The sequence below is a fragment of the Dreissena polymorpha genome, chromosome 13 (assembly GCF_020536995.1).
Source record: "Dreissena polymorpha isolate Duluth1 chromosome 13, UMN_Dpol_1.0, whole genome shotgun sequence".
Lineage (NCBI taxonomy): Eukaryota > Metazoa > Mollusca > Bivalvia > Myida > Dreissenidae > Dreissena > Dreissena polymorpha.
Genome location: NC_068367.1, coordinates 44914955 through 44932162, shown reverse-complemented (window position 1 = coordinate 44932162; position 17208 = coordinate 44914955). Strand labels below are relative to the sequence as shown.

Below are 17208 nucleotides of genomic sequence, written 5' to 3'. Positions count from 1 at the left end.
GTCGTTTATGTATATTTTAAAACATAAACGATCCGATTATTTATTATTAAATATACATCATTCTTTATAAACAAACTTTATATTATAAATACGTTTAGAAACTTCGAAATGCGAGTTAAACAGTTAAAAGTAATTATCAAAAAATTTGAGCCAAGTTTGAGATGATTGCTCCTCGGTTTTGGACCTTATTTCTATTCGTGGTACCGATCGTTCGAAGGTGACTACAGTTTTAGTTATCGGCAGATGTTCACGTCATCTGAGTTTTTCTCCTGTATCTAAAGTAAGATTTCACTTGCCTCAATTAAAGGGCGTTGCAATGATTATACGAATGATCTACTAATGATGCAACTTTGTTGTTGTTGTGTTTTGCTTCAATTGTGGCCGTACAAGTCTAATAAAGAAAATTCAAACAACTAATAAACAATTTCGCTGTTTTATTGATTCAACCTAACCAGAACATATGAATGTCAATGTGGTCTGGTGTCCTTAAATGGTCCTGAAAAAGAAACTCACGCATTTGATTATTCTTATTCATTAACGTACTATTTTGGATGAAAGAAATATTGTTTTTCTCATTTATTTTTCCTTATTACATTGTCTAAATTACTACAAATATTTTTTTAATTACACGAATTAATAAATGTACACAAATGAATTAACCTGTATACACGGAATGCTAAGATGTTTAAATAACATGTTGTTGTAACGTAATCGAGTATGTTTGAATTGAGAAATGCTTCAAATGTGTTTCATGTTTACCTCAATAATTTCTACAGCAATTCCTCAGATATGAGTTGTATGGACACGGACCGGAGTCACTGGTTCCGTAACGACACGGTCCACCACTGCAATGGCAACGGTCGGGTGGAAGGTAACGTTGGGCTACACTACAATATATATTTTCAGTCATGCCTTGAGTTCTGTGGACACTTACCATTGTACCTCTCGCAGTATCGATAAGTTTCCATCCTGCGCTTGAAGTTGCCACCAGGTAGACCACGCTGAGCTACGAGCTTGAACACTACATTCAACATCAGTACACATGTCGTTAGGATAGAGACAACGCGTGTGTTGCTCACTTCGTACGTACCGTGCGAATTCCAATGCCACGTAACCTCAAGATGAAGGGTTACCAAACAGGTTACGATAAAATAATAGGTTACAATTATACAGCAGTACAATCACCTTTAGGATAAAGACACTACCAGCATTAATCTTTTTTTTTTATACATTTAGACTTGCATCCGCAGTTATGTGCGGTTGAAGGGTAACCACCATAGGTAACATTACAAACTATATGCATCATTTAAATACTGTGGACGTCCGATGCGACTAGCCTATTCCGAAATTGCATAGGCCTATGTTGATTTCTAAATACGAAATGTACCTTGATACATGCCAAATTTACAAGCACATTTCATAATAGCTACCAATTTATAAAATTACAATTTCAATTTATGTAATGTACTATATATATTGTTTGCATCATCCTTTTGTTTGTTGTTAATTTGCCTGAAATAAAAGTCTTTCCTTTTGAAATCATTTTGCAACTGAAAATTGACAATATATAGGAATGAGCATTCCCAATCAGGACGGCGCAATGAACTGAACTATACCTGGAATGTAGGATATTTCCGAATACTACAAAATATCGCATATTCTCTGTACCTCAGTATAACTCATAAGTTTCTAGGTATCTTTCATTTTTAGTTCATGTATGTTTTTTTACTATCTCTTAAGAATCCGTAGAAAAAAAGAGAAATATTTGCAATATTTTAATATTTGCTCAATCAAATGATCTCGACAGAATTGCGAAGATCCTACTCCCATGCACTAAGATGTGTCCGAAACAAAATTGCTTACCTTCAGTTTCTGGCATGGTAACCATGACAACGCAAGTAATCAGGAGAGCAACTAGGCAGGCAGTCTTCATGATGATACCTTTGATGTTTACTTTCGGAAACGACCGTTCACTTCGTTTCGAGCGCTTTTTATACTCGATTCAATGCGGATGTTGTTCAAGGCTAGGTTGTCAAGACAGGATTATGCGGTCTTGTTTGCATTTTTTACTCGTATAGTTTTATTTTGTAAAAAAACTGAACTTGTTAAAAATGCTATATTAAAGCGCTAATGGCGAAGAAGTTGTTGCATATTATTTAAAGTCAATTTGTATGAATCAGCAACATCATTTCTAAACGATAGTTGTCTCAAAATAGTTGAACAGACTATTCACATGGTAAAAATTGGATTCCGAATGCGTGTTTTGCCTTTTGTGCATGATACCTACACTTTTAATGAAATTTATATGTAGGAATATTATTGAAAGATGAGTTTCTTGTCTTTTAGCAATTACAAAATCCTTATTCGGCTGACGTTAAGTTCATTTTTCGAGACCTCATAAGGCCAGAGAGAGAGCGTCTTGTAACGGTTTTGTGTAATAATAAAAATCGTCTTTATATGTTTGTTTACTATCAAAATAATCACATAACGACTTAATAATAAATGCTTCACTGTGAAATCAAAACTATAACTGAAAAAAACGTATATATATATATATATATATATATATATATATATATATATATATATATATATATATATATATATATATATATATATATATATATAAAAAAAATAATTATATATTACTGATAAGGTTCAACAGTGACGTTTAAAACTAAACCGCGGTATGTAGACAAAGAGACTGGGATAAAATCAAGTCTTTTCGGCTCGCTTTAAAAATCAGTCACATGTTCATGATGTTAAATTCGCGATTGCTATTCGGTGTTTTACATTATTTTAATTTAAACTAATAAATGTTCCAAGGAGACTGTCGTCGAGTTGTTCACTCATGTAATCAAATGTACAAAAAAAAATAATTGAAGCAAACAATCCGAGCCGTCTCCAACTGTCACCACAAGGATATCATTTTGTGAAGACATCTTAATGTTAATTGTTTATATATGAGTACTTTATTTTGTTTGTTCAGAATACATTAATTACTTCACTATCGCAACAATCTTTAACTACTTAAAAAGTGTTCAATTGCGTCTCATTCAACCATACAACCTATGTGGCAGCACCATAAAACTTAAAGTGCGAGTAATGAGCAGCTTAAAACCCACAGTGTGTTAATCTGATACACACGTTTCATTAGACAGGGCTTTTTTTCCTTCTTTATGAGTGGCCGTGGAAGGACATTTCACAATTTCGAAAAGGACAATTCACAAACCTAACATGGCTGTGAATTTTTACAAAATGGGCCGTTTTTCACAATTTTAATAATTTCACGACTCGGTTTTTCACAATTTTAAGAAGTTCGCGACTCAATTTTTCACAATTTTGAAAAGTTCGCGACTCAATTTGTCACAATTTTGAAAAGATTGCAACTCATTTTTTCACAATTTTGAAAAGTTCGCGACTCATTTTTTCACAAAGTAAGGGGGCCAGGGCCGCTTCACAAAGTCAGGAAAAAAAGCCCTGTTAGATATGTTAATGTCCTTTCCAAAATGAGTTATGCATATGTTAAAGAGGTCTTTTCATAGATTGTAGCATGTATTGAAGTTTGTCATTAAATGCTTTAAAATGATAAATGTCAACATTAGAACCAGTTTGCTCCAGTAAACAAAAAAACTATAATAAAATAACCGACAAAAAACTAATCCTCAATTGGGCTCAAACAATTGACCGTTAAAGTAAAAAACAAGCACTTACACCACTCGGCCAACCATACTGATTTAGTAAATGATCTATTTTATACTTCATATAATCAATCCTCGTCATGTCACAATTTTACGTTACGAAAAGATCTCTCCAAATAATTCAATCGTTTCGCGTTTGTTACGCGTTTAATTTCAGGCTGTTAAATCGAAAACGATGCATATAATGGATATTTTCGAGTAAGTAAATGTTCATTGTTGCTGTTTTCTCGCAATGTAATAACTAAAACAAAAATTTGAAAATTTGAAACATTTTTTCTCTCAATTTTATCAAATTACCAAAACGTGAAAAGGCCCCTTTAATGCAAAATGTAAATAGTGAGATTAGGCCATTGCCTTTAAGCAGACATAATAATATACTCGCATACATTTTATTTCGGCACAGTCCTCTTATAGAACGGTCGAATTCTAGTATGTTTAAAGCTGGAATTGATATGTGTATAATTGGTTTCGTTAGAATATGTCAAAATATGTCAAAACAAACGATTTTACTCAGATTGTATACACGTTCTTTCTTGTTATTTCCTGTTTTGTTCCAATTAATTAGAAAACCAACCCGGATGAGGTTTGCCCAAGTTCGTTAAATTTGAAGGCATATTAGGTATGAAACAGTATTTCTTGTCATTGTATGTTCTTGGAAAATTCATTACAAAATCAAAATAGATTTAGTTTGCACATGTCCTTCTATTTTGAAAGCAAACGATGTAATTGTCTCGATGATAACCGTCGCCCACTGCTCTCGCTTCACTTTGCGAATCGTTACGCGTTATAATAATTATATTTAAATGAAATGGAGCAGGAGTAAAATGGTCTTGTTGCCTGCCTCTGGTATTCTGAACTCATTCAATACATTAGTGTGTCTTTTACGCAGTGTAGGGGTTACAAGAGTATTACACTTGTCGCAATAATTTAAGCTGTCAACTTAGAAATATCAGAGACGTAGATGTTATCTACGTCTCTGGAAATATAGACTTATCGAAAAGTAATATGAACCGCGTGCATCACTAACTTTTCAATGTAATAATTATTTAAAAAATTCAAAATCAAATTAAAATTTGAAATAATTATTTTAGGAGGAAAACCCAACACACACTTATTTATTATTTACAACACTAAATCCAATGGAATTCACATATATAGAAACTCTATATCATGTGAATAATTGTAAGCGGGGCTATAATATAGGAATTATTATACAGGTGTGTTCACCAATATATCCGTATTGTCCACTATTTTGTGTACCCTCTGCAATAAACGAACTCATCAGTTTTCATTATGCACAGATAATTCGATGTAATATTTAATTGCTCAAAAATGCGTTGTTTGTATTTTCAGAATAACGCGTTTTCTCAATTAAAAATAAATCAATTTTGTGTTATATTAAATAACACAATGTCTTTTTCACTGCCGTGTATCTTATCAGTTAATCCGTTTGATGTAACTATTTTTCTATTCTTTTTACGCAAAATTTATATTTGAATTAACACCCGCTGTACGTCGATAATCCAAACTGAGTAAGATTATTCAAACTGAAGAAACAATGGCGACAGAAATAAAGACTCCAGTCATTTATTTCTAAGAACACGTTTATTTAAGGTAAGTTGTGGCATAATAAACGTTTCTTTTTGATAAAATGTTATTTTGCCGGATACAATGCGCTAATAAACCCTTAACAATTAAAAACTTGCGTCGAAATAAAATGAATATGTTTGAAAATCTGGAAAAAGTAAATGAAATTGTCGAAAGTTTGAGGCCAAAAGCAATTATTATCGATCATTTTTTATGTTTTAATGCTCGAACTTATGTATTTATCTTTCATAAATGTATGCAAAAAATTTGATTGACATAAATGCTCGAAAACGCAATATGTTCGTATTTGTTTGGGTCAAGAATATACAAATTGGATAATTACCTAACTAGTGTATGGATAATTCCAAACTAACATTATAAAGTCGATGGATAATGACCAAACTGCAAGATGCCTTTATGTAAAGCTCTATGTAAAATGAACACTCTTCTAAATAATTCGATATTTATTTAATTGCTGACAACAAAAGCATTTTAGCACATTGTTAAACAATCATCATAAAATGATTTTGTTTTCTTTTCAGGTAGAACAAAAGATAATTGAAAACTACAGATGTTATTAGTGTACAGAGTCCTTTAAATGCCCAAAAGAAATACTAATCCAGACAACTAACCATTACGTAGAAAATATTTTTTTTTAAAGAACTTACCTTAGATGAAACAACCGGCAAATTAGGTTATTGGACAACAATACATGCTGATATCACTCCACAAAACATAGATGAACAACATCAGCAACTCACTATTGAAAATAGCGTTATCAAATGAAAAAGTTAATCAAAGTGCCTGCCGATTAACCCGGCTCTTAAACTATTTACCACCACTTTAAAGGAGCATATCGATGTTATTTCCCTATAATATGAAATATCAAATATTCACAATTACAAAAAGTCCAAATTTTATTAACATAAAATCGGAAGAAATAATACGTAATTGATGAAATCGGAAAGAAAAATAGTCCACACATTTTTTGCCAACTAAGGTTTCAACAGGGTTCAAAGTAATTCCATATAGAACTCGCAAGCTTTCTATGCTAAAATACTGTTAAAAGTCGTGTATCTTAGTGAGCATGCGCATAGCGGAGTATTGTACAATGCACTCGTAAATATTTTGCTACTACTTCAATTTTCCCGCGCCGGCGAAAAGGGTCACGGGGAAAACTTTTTATTATTATTAAAATACATAATTTACAGAAGATTTTTAATATCTATGTCTGTGTATTGAGAAATCATTGAATATGTTCTTTTCAGTGTGTAAATATATTTCGGAAAGTAAAGTGCTATACTAGTCGTCGATATGCCCCTTTAATATTTGTGTGCCATTCGATGCAATTTTTCTGATATAATGTAGAATGAATCAGATCAGTAATGCCTCAAATAATATTCGAAATCTCTAATATGGTGACAAATATACGAATCAGCCGGTCAATTGCCACTTTAACCTGCAGCTTCTACTCGAATCCCTTTAAATCAAGTAATTAAATAATAAGTAGGGACCTTTTTAAATTTCTTTGCTTTTCATGCTATCCAAAATTATATGAAACACGTGTTATGGCATCATGGTGTACGTGGAATGCAAATTTTGCATGCTTAATTTGCTTCTAATCTCAATTGTATATATATATATATATATTCAAGTTCCATTGAAACTGAGTTCACTCATAACAAATAAATGAATGTTGATGTTGGTGGAAAGTATTTTATATATTCCATTATACACATCGTGTGAGTTTTTGGTTATAAATTGTTGTTTTCAAAGAATAGTATCCAACCTGTCTATGGAAAACATGTCCAATACATCGCAGTTTGTGCATTATCCATTTTGAGTTTGGTTATTATCCACATAAATTTTCATATCACTTTGGATTTATCCATAAACTTTTATACCCGTCCTACAAACACATGATTTTACAAACACATGATTTTAACACAGAAACACACTAGGTGTTAACAGTAAAATTCAAAGGACATTCATGATATAATTTGACATATATCTGTAACAGTTTCGTTCGCTCTTTTGTTATTAAACTTGTAAATAATGTAACACATAGGTCGCATTTCACGAAAATTAGCATTTTCCGAAGACACATTTATCGTTTTTTACTAGAAAACTATTAAATCATTGCAAAACTCCAAACGCATGTGTGTGTGTGTGTCAGACATTCATTGTCACATGTGTAGAGCAATTACGTCCTTTTAGTTACTAAATTAGCAGAAATTATAAAATAATCACCTACCTTTCAGTATCAGTTTCGGCAGACATGTTTTTCTTCAGTTTGAATTATCCAACTCAGTTTGGATTATCGACGTATAGGGGGTGATTAAGCTAAACGTATCCAGAATGCCATTGTAAGACGAATACAGATTATGCTTTATTTTTTATTACTTTGCTGTAAACAGCAATACGCAGATTTAAACGGATTCGAACATTCTTTGAAGCTTATTAAGCAGTGAAAATATTTAAAACAAGGTAAAGTCCCAGTAAAATGTTTTTACATACTTAAACATGCAACTTCATTTACTGTTTTAAAGTTAAATCAAATTATTTATCATGGCGAGGTACACAAAACCTAATGGACCAGCTCTTCACTGCATCGTCGACTTATGTAAATATACTGTGGACACTTATTTATTCTGAAACTACAGCTTGAAAACTAATTCGTGTTTTTTTCATTGGTGGGCCGATTTCATCATAAGTGGAAACATTTTACCTCATTCGAGCAAAAGGGCGTCATCCCGACCAATTTTGGGGCCGTTTTAACCAATTTTCGGCGATGTTAAACTTGGAGACTTTTTGACGGTTGTCGGCTCTTCCGGAAGCAAGCTCTTTCGGCCCCGGATTTTTCAGGCTCATTCGGCCCAAACTTCAGGTTCATTCGGCCTTATTTCCAGGCTTTTTCGTACTCGTTTGTAATTTGACTAAATACACAAAATCGTTTTGACTATAGGCAAACGCACTATTTTACTTATATATTTTATTATCTATTTAATTATAATTCCACATTTTTGCATCAATAAAGAAATTAAAACAAGTGCTCATGTTTTAATGAATGTTTATTTTATCAATAAGTTCAATTACATGTCCACTAGTTTTTGCATATATACAGAATTGACAGAGACAAAATAAATAAAATGCAATCACAATAATTCAGGTGAGATAAACACAATACAATACTGTAAAAATTGCATATACTCGCGTAAAGTGTCAAATGAAAGGGAAGATGTACATAAAATAATTGATTAGTTATTTGCCGCAACGTTTGTTTTGGAACAATTATCAATTTAATTACATAAGCAATCAGAGTCAAAAAACTGGTTCTAAATGACAGCATACACTTGTTTACTACGACCGCGTCTTTCATTATCGAGTGAACCCATTGCCTATCATCCGAACCTATGCCCGGTTTTATGACCTTTATCAGGTTTTAAAATCCATGTGTCATGAGTCACCGGATTAAAAAATGCAATAAGGCCATTAGATTACTACACGTTTGCATGTTATGTCTCAGTTCTCATTTTAAAAGCATTTTTTCAATATTTCGCGAGAGTCGTTAGAATTTTATTGTAAGTATTCGTTACAAAAATTATAAATGTATGCATACTAGTTCGGTTGAATTTGTTGATATCCATATACAATTTTCTAAAATCGGTATTGGTATAAACGAAACATCTGCCACAAACGTCACATGTGATACCATTCTGCAACGAGCGAACAGCCTACTAACAAAACAAGCACGCGTTTATGATACCAATGAATACAATATTTGCTCTTTTATACGTTTGTGAAATAACTGCGTTAAGAAATGCTAAATAACCGACAAAAACAACAATGATCATATCAAACAAATACTCATCATTATCACCTTTAATCAAACCTAAGTGTTGTTAGTCTCTTTTCATTACAAAGTAATTTATACCAGTCTATAAATATATCATGAAGTATTGAACACCCATGTACGCGTGTCCCGATAAGAAAAAATATACATACTGATATTATCTTTCTAAAACTGTCTTTAAATGTTTCCTGTTTAGTGTAACATGCTGCTGGATTTCTTTAGTTTTATTATGCTCGGGTGAAATACATCCAAACCCAGGGCCTACTTTGTCTGAGACATATTATAACACAAATGCAAATAATTCCTTATCCATTTCCGATGCCTCTTCAACACATCACTTAAGTTTTATTAATGATAATATTCAAAGTCTATTCAAAAATAGATGTTCTGTATACAGGGCTACGTGATTTTGATATAATTGGTTTTACTAAAACATGGTTAAATAGTTCTATTTCATCTACTGATCTCCTCTTTGAAGGCTTCCACCAGCCAATTCGCAAGGATCGCCCATTTGACTCTTATGGTGGCGTTGCTATATACGTTAATGAAAATATTGCCTTCAAACGAAGAACGATCTTGAATTAAATAACGTTGAGTCTTTATGGACTTAAGTGTTCTCTTCAAAACATAAATCCATTCTCTTTGGCGTGATGTATAGACCGCATAGTGCGGATAGATCGTATATGCATTTTATTGAAGATTCTATAGGACTAGCCAGAGAAACACAAATAAATGATATCATTATTACAGCTGATTTTAATATAAATGCTATCGCCGAATTATCAGCACGGACAATTAACGAATTATGTTTACAATATGACTTAACACAACTTATAAATGAGCCAACACACTATACTGAACAAACATCTTCCATAATTGACTAAACCTTTGTAATCCGAATATCGTATTACTTTTTGGAACAGGCGAACCCTTTTTAGACCAAACTATTCGGTACCGCTGCCCTTTTTTCGTTACATTACAATTCGTAAAACCTTTACGTAAAACGTTTTATCGACATATCTGGCGTTACGACATTGGTGATTATTCCAAACTACGACAACTAATGACAGATACTAATTGGGGTCTTCTTAAATGTGAAAATTTTGATATTTATGCAGAAAATATTACCAGGACAATTCTACAAATTGCTGGTTCATGTATCCCAAACAAAATGTCTGTATACGTTCTCGTGATCTTCCCTGGCTTAATAATATTATGAAGAAAAAAAGTCGACAACAAAAGCGTTTATACAGAAAGGCCAAGCAATTAAATAGCGATATGCACTGGTCAAATTTCCGTCGTGTTAGTATTGAAGTCGTATTACTTTTACGTAATTCAAAAAATGAATTTTTTAACAATATTGAACGTAAATTAAAGTCATCTGACCTTTGCGCAAAATACTGGTGGAAAACAATTCGAACATAAATTCCTATTAACAAAAACACTGAAATTCCACCTCTTTTCGATGAACAATTAGGTATGTTTGCAAATGACTCATGTTAAGCCGATACGCTAAACAGGGATTTTGCAAACCAATGTTCAATTGACTTAAGCAACCACGAACTTCCAATAATCAAAAATTCCAACGCTAACACTCTTCAGAATATTCATATAACACAAGAAGAAGTAACTGACTCAATTAAATGCCTTAAGTAAGGAAAAGCATCCGCTCCTGATATAATTGATAATCGTATCCTCAAAGAAGCAATTTATCAATTAAGCTAACTATTGTGTGATCTTTTCAACTCTTGTCTAAATTCTCACAAAATGCCTTCTTGTTAGAAAATTGCTAATGTGTGCCCGATTTTCAAAAAGGGTGATCCCGCGGTAGCGTCCAATTATCGACCGATATCATTGCTAAATACTATTGAGAATGTCTTTGAGAGAATATTACATAAACACATTTTTAATTTTATTCGAGATAATTCAATCTTTGTACCCACTCAATCTGGCTTCTTACCTGGTGATTGGACTGTAACAGGCCTGGCAAGGAGATTTTCATCTTACAAGTAATGCTTACATATATTTATGATACATTTTGCAGAGCACTAGACAATGGCCTTGAGTTCAGAGTATTTTTTATATAAGTAAAGCTTTTGATAAAGTATGGCATAAAGTTGTATTATACAAACTACAACAAGCAGGCATTCGAGGAAATATATTATCTTTCTTGTCTAATTATCTTTCTGATCGTAAACAAAAAGTAATCCTACCGGGAGCGCTATTGAACTTCTCGCCGGTGTCCCCCAAGGTTCTATTCTAGGTCCACTTATGTTTCTTGTGTATGTAAATGATATCATCGCTGATATACAAGCACATGTACATTTGTTTGCTGACGATACCAGTCTGTTCATGGTTGTAAATTCGCCAAACGAAACTGCAGCGTTTTGCAATCAGACATTGATAAAATATCCAGTTGGGTTGACAAATGGTTGGTATGTTTAACTCCTCAAAATCCGAATCAATGCGTACATCTCGAAAAATAAATAAACCATCTCATCCACCATTGACCATGCATTACGTAACAATACCCATCGTTGATGTCCATAAACATTTTGGTGTTTTTATCTGCAATGACTGTACTTGGGATGCGCATATATCATACATAAAGGAAAAGGAATGGCCTCCGTTCATATAATGCGTCGATTAAAAACAATACTTGATAGAAAAACTATCGAAACAATTTTTTTTTCTTTTATAAGACCAATCATGGAGTACTCACATTGTATATGATAATTGTACCCAATATGAAAAAGATGATATAGAAAAAAATCCAAACCGAAGCCGCGCGAATAACGTCTGGATGCACACGTTTAGTCTCATTAGAAGAACTTTATAATGAGCTAGGCTGGGAAACTATCAGCCAGCGAAGACGCAACACACACATTAATATTAATGTACAAAAATAACTCTAGTAATGTACCAAACTATTTGCAATCCCTTTTACCCGCTACAGTTGGATCGGTTAGCAAATACTCATTAAGAAATTCGTCACATCTCCAAATTATTCAAGCGGGTACGTCACTATATTCAAATTCGTTTTCAACGTCCACTGTATTTGAATAGAATAATCTTCCCGATTATATCAAAAACGCTGAATCGATCAATTCCTTCAAAAGACAAATATAGATAGATCGACAGACTCCGAAAGACGCTCTCAAATGTTATACACGCGCCTTAAACGAACACCCTTTCAGACGCAAAATTGTTACATCCCCGCTATGTCTATGCGTCATGAAACGACGTCATATTACTTTCTCGAATGAACTCGGTATGTACATATTTGCGGCGAACTTCTGAACTCAATATCCGTATATTCCGTACCCTGCATTGAAACTATTCTATATGGAGATAACACTTGTAACTACTTGATCAATACTAAAATAGCCGATGCAGTGCATACATTTATTATTAAAAGTAAGCGATTTAATTCGTAATATGCTACAGAACGACGCTCAATACTCTGTTCTTCGTTTGCACCAAACAAGTCCCTCTAAACTTATTTCATTTTCTTCCCATAACTCTGTGTGTATGTGTGTGTCTCTCTCTATCCCTCTCTCTCTAAAAAAAAGCTTGGTGCCGAATCCACCTGATTTTTCGGACTGGGCCAAAAGAGCTTTGTGCCGAAAAAGCCTGCGACCGTTTTAACCCGAGGCTGTTCAAATGTAATCCTTTTCTTATAAATCTACAAAACAATCAATAATATTAACAATTTTGTTAAATTTGTACACCTAAATTTTGTAGACGGTCATATTCTACTTTCTTTTAATCATATGAATGCAATGCAATCCTTTGAAATATTGTCAATTTCATTTGAATGTAACAATAATAGTGTCCAAAGCAGAAAAGTAATCTATGTATGTGTCCGAAGTTATTCATTGATTGAAAAAAATGGCGAGAATTTTTTTTAAGTGGTGAAAATTAGTGGCGTTAACTTTTTCGGACAAGCGGAACGCCTGCAACGTCCATCTTTCACCTTTGTCTTACAATAGATACGCATGGTGTTTTCCTGGTGGTGTTAAACAAGTCCATGCTTACATATGAGTTGTAGCACGAGATGTGTCATGATATTAATCGACAAACAGAGAATGGCGTCATATGAATTTCATTTTGAATCACTATTTACATGAAACAATAAACTATACCCAATGATTCATTCATTATACATACACAATTCGACGACCACAACATGACATCGTGAACACATAAATACAAATGACCAGTAACAGGCCTGGCAAGGAGATTGTCATGTTACAAGTAATGATTAACAAACATGCAATTATCTGATACAGCGCTATGTATCTCAGATTTCCTTGTCTCAGTTCAAACTCTTTATCTCACTCAGTCAAATGTTGATGAGAGATTCACTTTAATTGTATCAGCTCATGAAAAGAGATAACCATTATTGTTTGAATGCAAATCATCTATAGAATTTTACTAGTTTCTCTCACAAACAGTTAATTGCAATAATTCGGCTGTTTTTACGGGGTATGAATTAAATAACACTTTTGGAAATGAAAACATATGAACGCAACATTGGCTTGCTGAAAATTCTTTTACATATAAGAGTAAAGAAACTTACGTATTATTTGAAAAGAAATCCTGGCATTTAAAGAAAATCAGTTGTAATGACCACAGGTGGTTAGCGTGTGGCTATGATATTAATTAGTGAAAACATCATTTTGAATGATAAATAATCATATTATAACGAAAAATTAACTTTTATGAAAAAAAAATTTTTCACTATCAAATATATATATAACAAGGTATGCAACTCAAAATCACCCCAAAACGGGGTACATTGCTTTGAACAGCCATATCTTCATCAATTGTGCAGCGATTTTCACGATCTCGGTCTTATTCAACGCAGAAATGAATTTCCTTTCTGGAAATGTATATGTATTGCAGTATTTTTACAAACGCTGTGTCAACGTTTAAGAAATAACACGATACACAACTCGCATGACCCAGTTGACAGTGATCATGCTGTCGTTAAGACTGAAATTTTCACGGAGTAAAGGGCATCTTCCCTGCCAAGTTAATGTACCTCGATACCATAATTCAATAAAACGTATGAAAAAACATTACTACCGTGCTTGTCGTTTCATTATGCATCAAAACTAACTGTCCAGCGCCGTTTGAAACCTTTGTTTACATATATTTCAAGTGACCCATATTTTCAAAAACAAACGGTGTGCGTGCGGAGTTTTGTTACGGGTGATTTCATTGGTCCAAAGCGAAGGTGTGTCTTGGTTCCCAGCTTCTACACGATCTCATTAGTAAACGTGGGAACCGAAGTTTCCCGCGGTATGTCAAATTTGTACACTACGCAGTTTGTGTATACTGATTTTAATTACATAATGGATTTAAATGGTGAACAAATCGATGCGTTAAACAAGGTAACAAACGGTCACAATGTTTTAATACTTGGCTCAGCAGGCACTGGTAAAACGCACTTAATTAAACAGATAGAAAAATCATTAAAAAAGAATAACAAAAATGTAGCAATAACAGCCACCACTGGAATAGCATCTGCTCTCTATGCAAATGCGATGACCATTCACAAATGGTCGGGAATAGGCGACGGTCGCTACAACACGGGTGAAGTCAAGAGCGTAGTCGAACATTATGCTGAATTCGCAATTGTAAGAGACAGACTGAAAACAACAGATGTCCTTATAATTGACGAATGCTCAATGTTGAGCAAGAAGTTCTTCGAGTCATTAGACCAAGTTTGCCAAATTAGAAACCCGGATAAGTTGTTTGGTGGAATTCAACTAGTATTAAGTGGGGATTTTAAACAACTCCCCCCTGTTCCAAATCCCTTGTATGCTGAAGAAGGTGAATTTTGTTTTCAATCAGAATTATTTACAAAAGTGATACCCCACAGGATAATCCTTAGAGAAGTAGTGAGACAAAGCGAACCACATCTTATCAAGGCTATTAAAGAAGCTGCTGATGGTGAAATGTCAATTGATAGTATCAATTTCATTAAAACCCTAGAGAGACCATTGACAGACGCAAGTGACTGTGTAAAGCTGTTTTCTCGTAATGAAAAGGTTGATCAACACAATCGTGATTGTATACTTGAATACCCTGGAGAACTGTACGAGTTCAAGTCACACGATGACGGGGACAGACATTTTTTAGAAAAAATGATTGCACCAAAAATACTGTGGCTTAAAATTGGCTCACCAGTCATGCTGTTGAAAAATATATCAGATAAACTTGTAAATGGACTTCAAGGACATGTGCATAGCATCACAGACATGGGACCAGTGATAGAATTTACATCTCTGCAAACCAAATTACAGTTAGAAAAACACAGATTTGCAGGTAATTTATTTTTTGTTTGCTTATATATAAACAATAATATAATACATGACTATTGTGTACATTGCTTATCAATCTAGAATACATGGTTGATTATGTCTTAAACAGTTTAATTTAAAGTTATGAAAGAAGAAAGTTTAGATCAAAGATAAGATACAATACGATTTTTCACCTTGTAGATAGCTAAACAACTAAGTTACTAAAAATTTAGTTTTCAGTCCATCGAAAAATGCAGAAGTTGCTGTACGCACTCAGTATCCAGTTAATCTGAGCTTTTCGATGACCATTCATAAATCTCAAGGATTAACTCTAAATAGGTGAGTAAATTTGTACATTTGCATGCAATCAAATACAATATTTGTTATTATTTAATATTACTGTGTAACTGGTCAAAATTTTACCTAAACATCAGTTACATTGTTACATTTCATTGTTTATTGGTCACATGCTTAAAGTTTTATTGCATAATATGAGCATACCTATTAACATATGCCACTGGTAAAGTACCATTTAATAACATTCCATAACAAACCCAAAATTAATTCCATCCATTAATACAACAAACATGTGACATGTCTGTCACTGTCAAAGTATCACATACATTTACATATGATATATTCTTCAAAATTTGCTAAAAAATTCCCAATCTTAAGAATAAGCATAAATAATACCGGTATGTCATAAACAAAAGTTTACTTCTTTCTTTCAGTTAAAAATGCATACATTCTAAGATGTTATGTCCACAGTATTTTAATACATACTATACGTTATCCTTGTTTACAAATAAAAAGAATACCAAAATTCCCAATTGTGCATGTACTTTTTCCTGAAGAGATCAGAAAAAGACCCGTCCTTACATAACAGCTATTGATACACTACAGTGATAACAGACTTGGGTCCTATATTAGAACTTCTAAGAGAAAATTCAGTAAATTCTTAAATTTGTTTAAGTCATAGCCAGATGCATTAGTTTACTGGTAACTGTGCCTTACATAACATAATATATAAACAATAATATACATAATATTCGGAACAGTTTATTTTGTTTTCAATATTGTGAGTTGAAATTATTGGAATGAACGCAGTAAAATTAATCCCAAATGTTTATATTAGGAAGACTTTGTTTAATATTTCACTAAGAAGCTTTTATGATACCTGAACTTAACAATTATAACTATTTTCAACACAGTTTATCTAAATATGGTATATTTGTAGATTGGAAGTGGACTGTCACCAAATATTCAAACCAGGACAACTTGGGGTTGCACTTGGCCGTGCTAAATCTTCAGAGGGACTGAGGGTAATCAATTTCGATCCAACCTGTCATGTAATTAGTCAGCCAGAAGTGGTACAACTCTTCATGAACCAGCCCTCAATTTTGGAACATGAAGACCTGAGCTGCTGTAGACCAGGATTAAAGGGGTAATTACATTTCAGTATTTTAATATATGTACACAATACAGGTACTTTAATCTAGCAAAGATTTTGTTGAATTTGAGATTAAATGTAGGGTTCATGATTGTATTGGAAAACACACACACATTTAAGTTATGGAATATCAAACAGTAACAAATCAAATATGACAATAGACATAATAATACACAGTTTACACCAAAATGATATACATGTAATTGCAAAAATGTACTATGACATTCATAAATGTTGATTTCCAATTATGCTCAAAGAAAGTGGTGAAATGGTTTAAATATCAAAAAGTCAACATTTTTTACTAAA

The 17208-nt window shown here is 33.0% G+C and overlaps 1 protein-coding gene and 1 long non-coding RNA gene across 2 annotated transcripts; one reads left to right on the top strand and one right to left on the bottom strand.

The window, feature by feature from the left end:
* Positions 1-419: 419 nt before the first annotated feature.
* LOC127854483 (uncharacterized) lies at positions 420-1957 on the bottom strand. Its single transcript, XR_008037088.1, has 3 exons — positions 1864-1957; positions 760-882; positions 420-496 (listed from the first exon to the last, which is right to left on the bottom strand). It is a non-coding gene; the product is annotated as an uncharacterized LOC127854483 (long non-coding RNA).
* A 12226-nt stretch (positions 1958-14183) lies between these two features.
* LOC127856329 (uncharacterized) lies at positions 14184-16945 on the top strand. Its single transcript, XM_052392465.1, has 3 exons — positions 14184-15477; positions 15686-15791; positions 16690-16945. Exons 1-3 carry the CDS (start codon positions 14451-14453, stop codon positions 16898-16900), a joined length of 1344 nt encoding a protein of 447 aa, XP_052248425.1. The 5' UTR covers positions 14184-14450; the 3' UTR covers positions 16901-16945.
* The last annotated feature ends 263 nt before the right edge of the window (positions 16946-17208 follow it).

Bases quoted from the DNA above. Each gene is read 5' to 3' on its own strand.
- LOC127856329 (XM_052392465.1), top strand. From the start codon at position 14,451: ATGTCAAATTTGTACACTACGCAGTTTGTGTATACTGATTTTAATTAC. The intron at 15,478-15,685 runs GTAATTTATTTT...CTAAAAATTTAG, and splicing joins AGAAAAACACAGATTTGCAG to TTTTCAGTCCATCGAAAAAT. The intron at 15,792-16,689 runs GTGAGTAAATTT...GTATATTTGTAG, and splicing joins CAAGGATTAACTCTAAATAG to ATTGGAAGTGGACTGTCACC.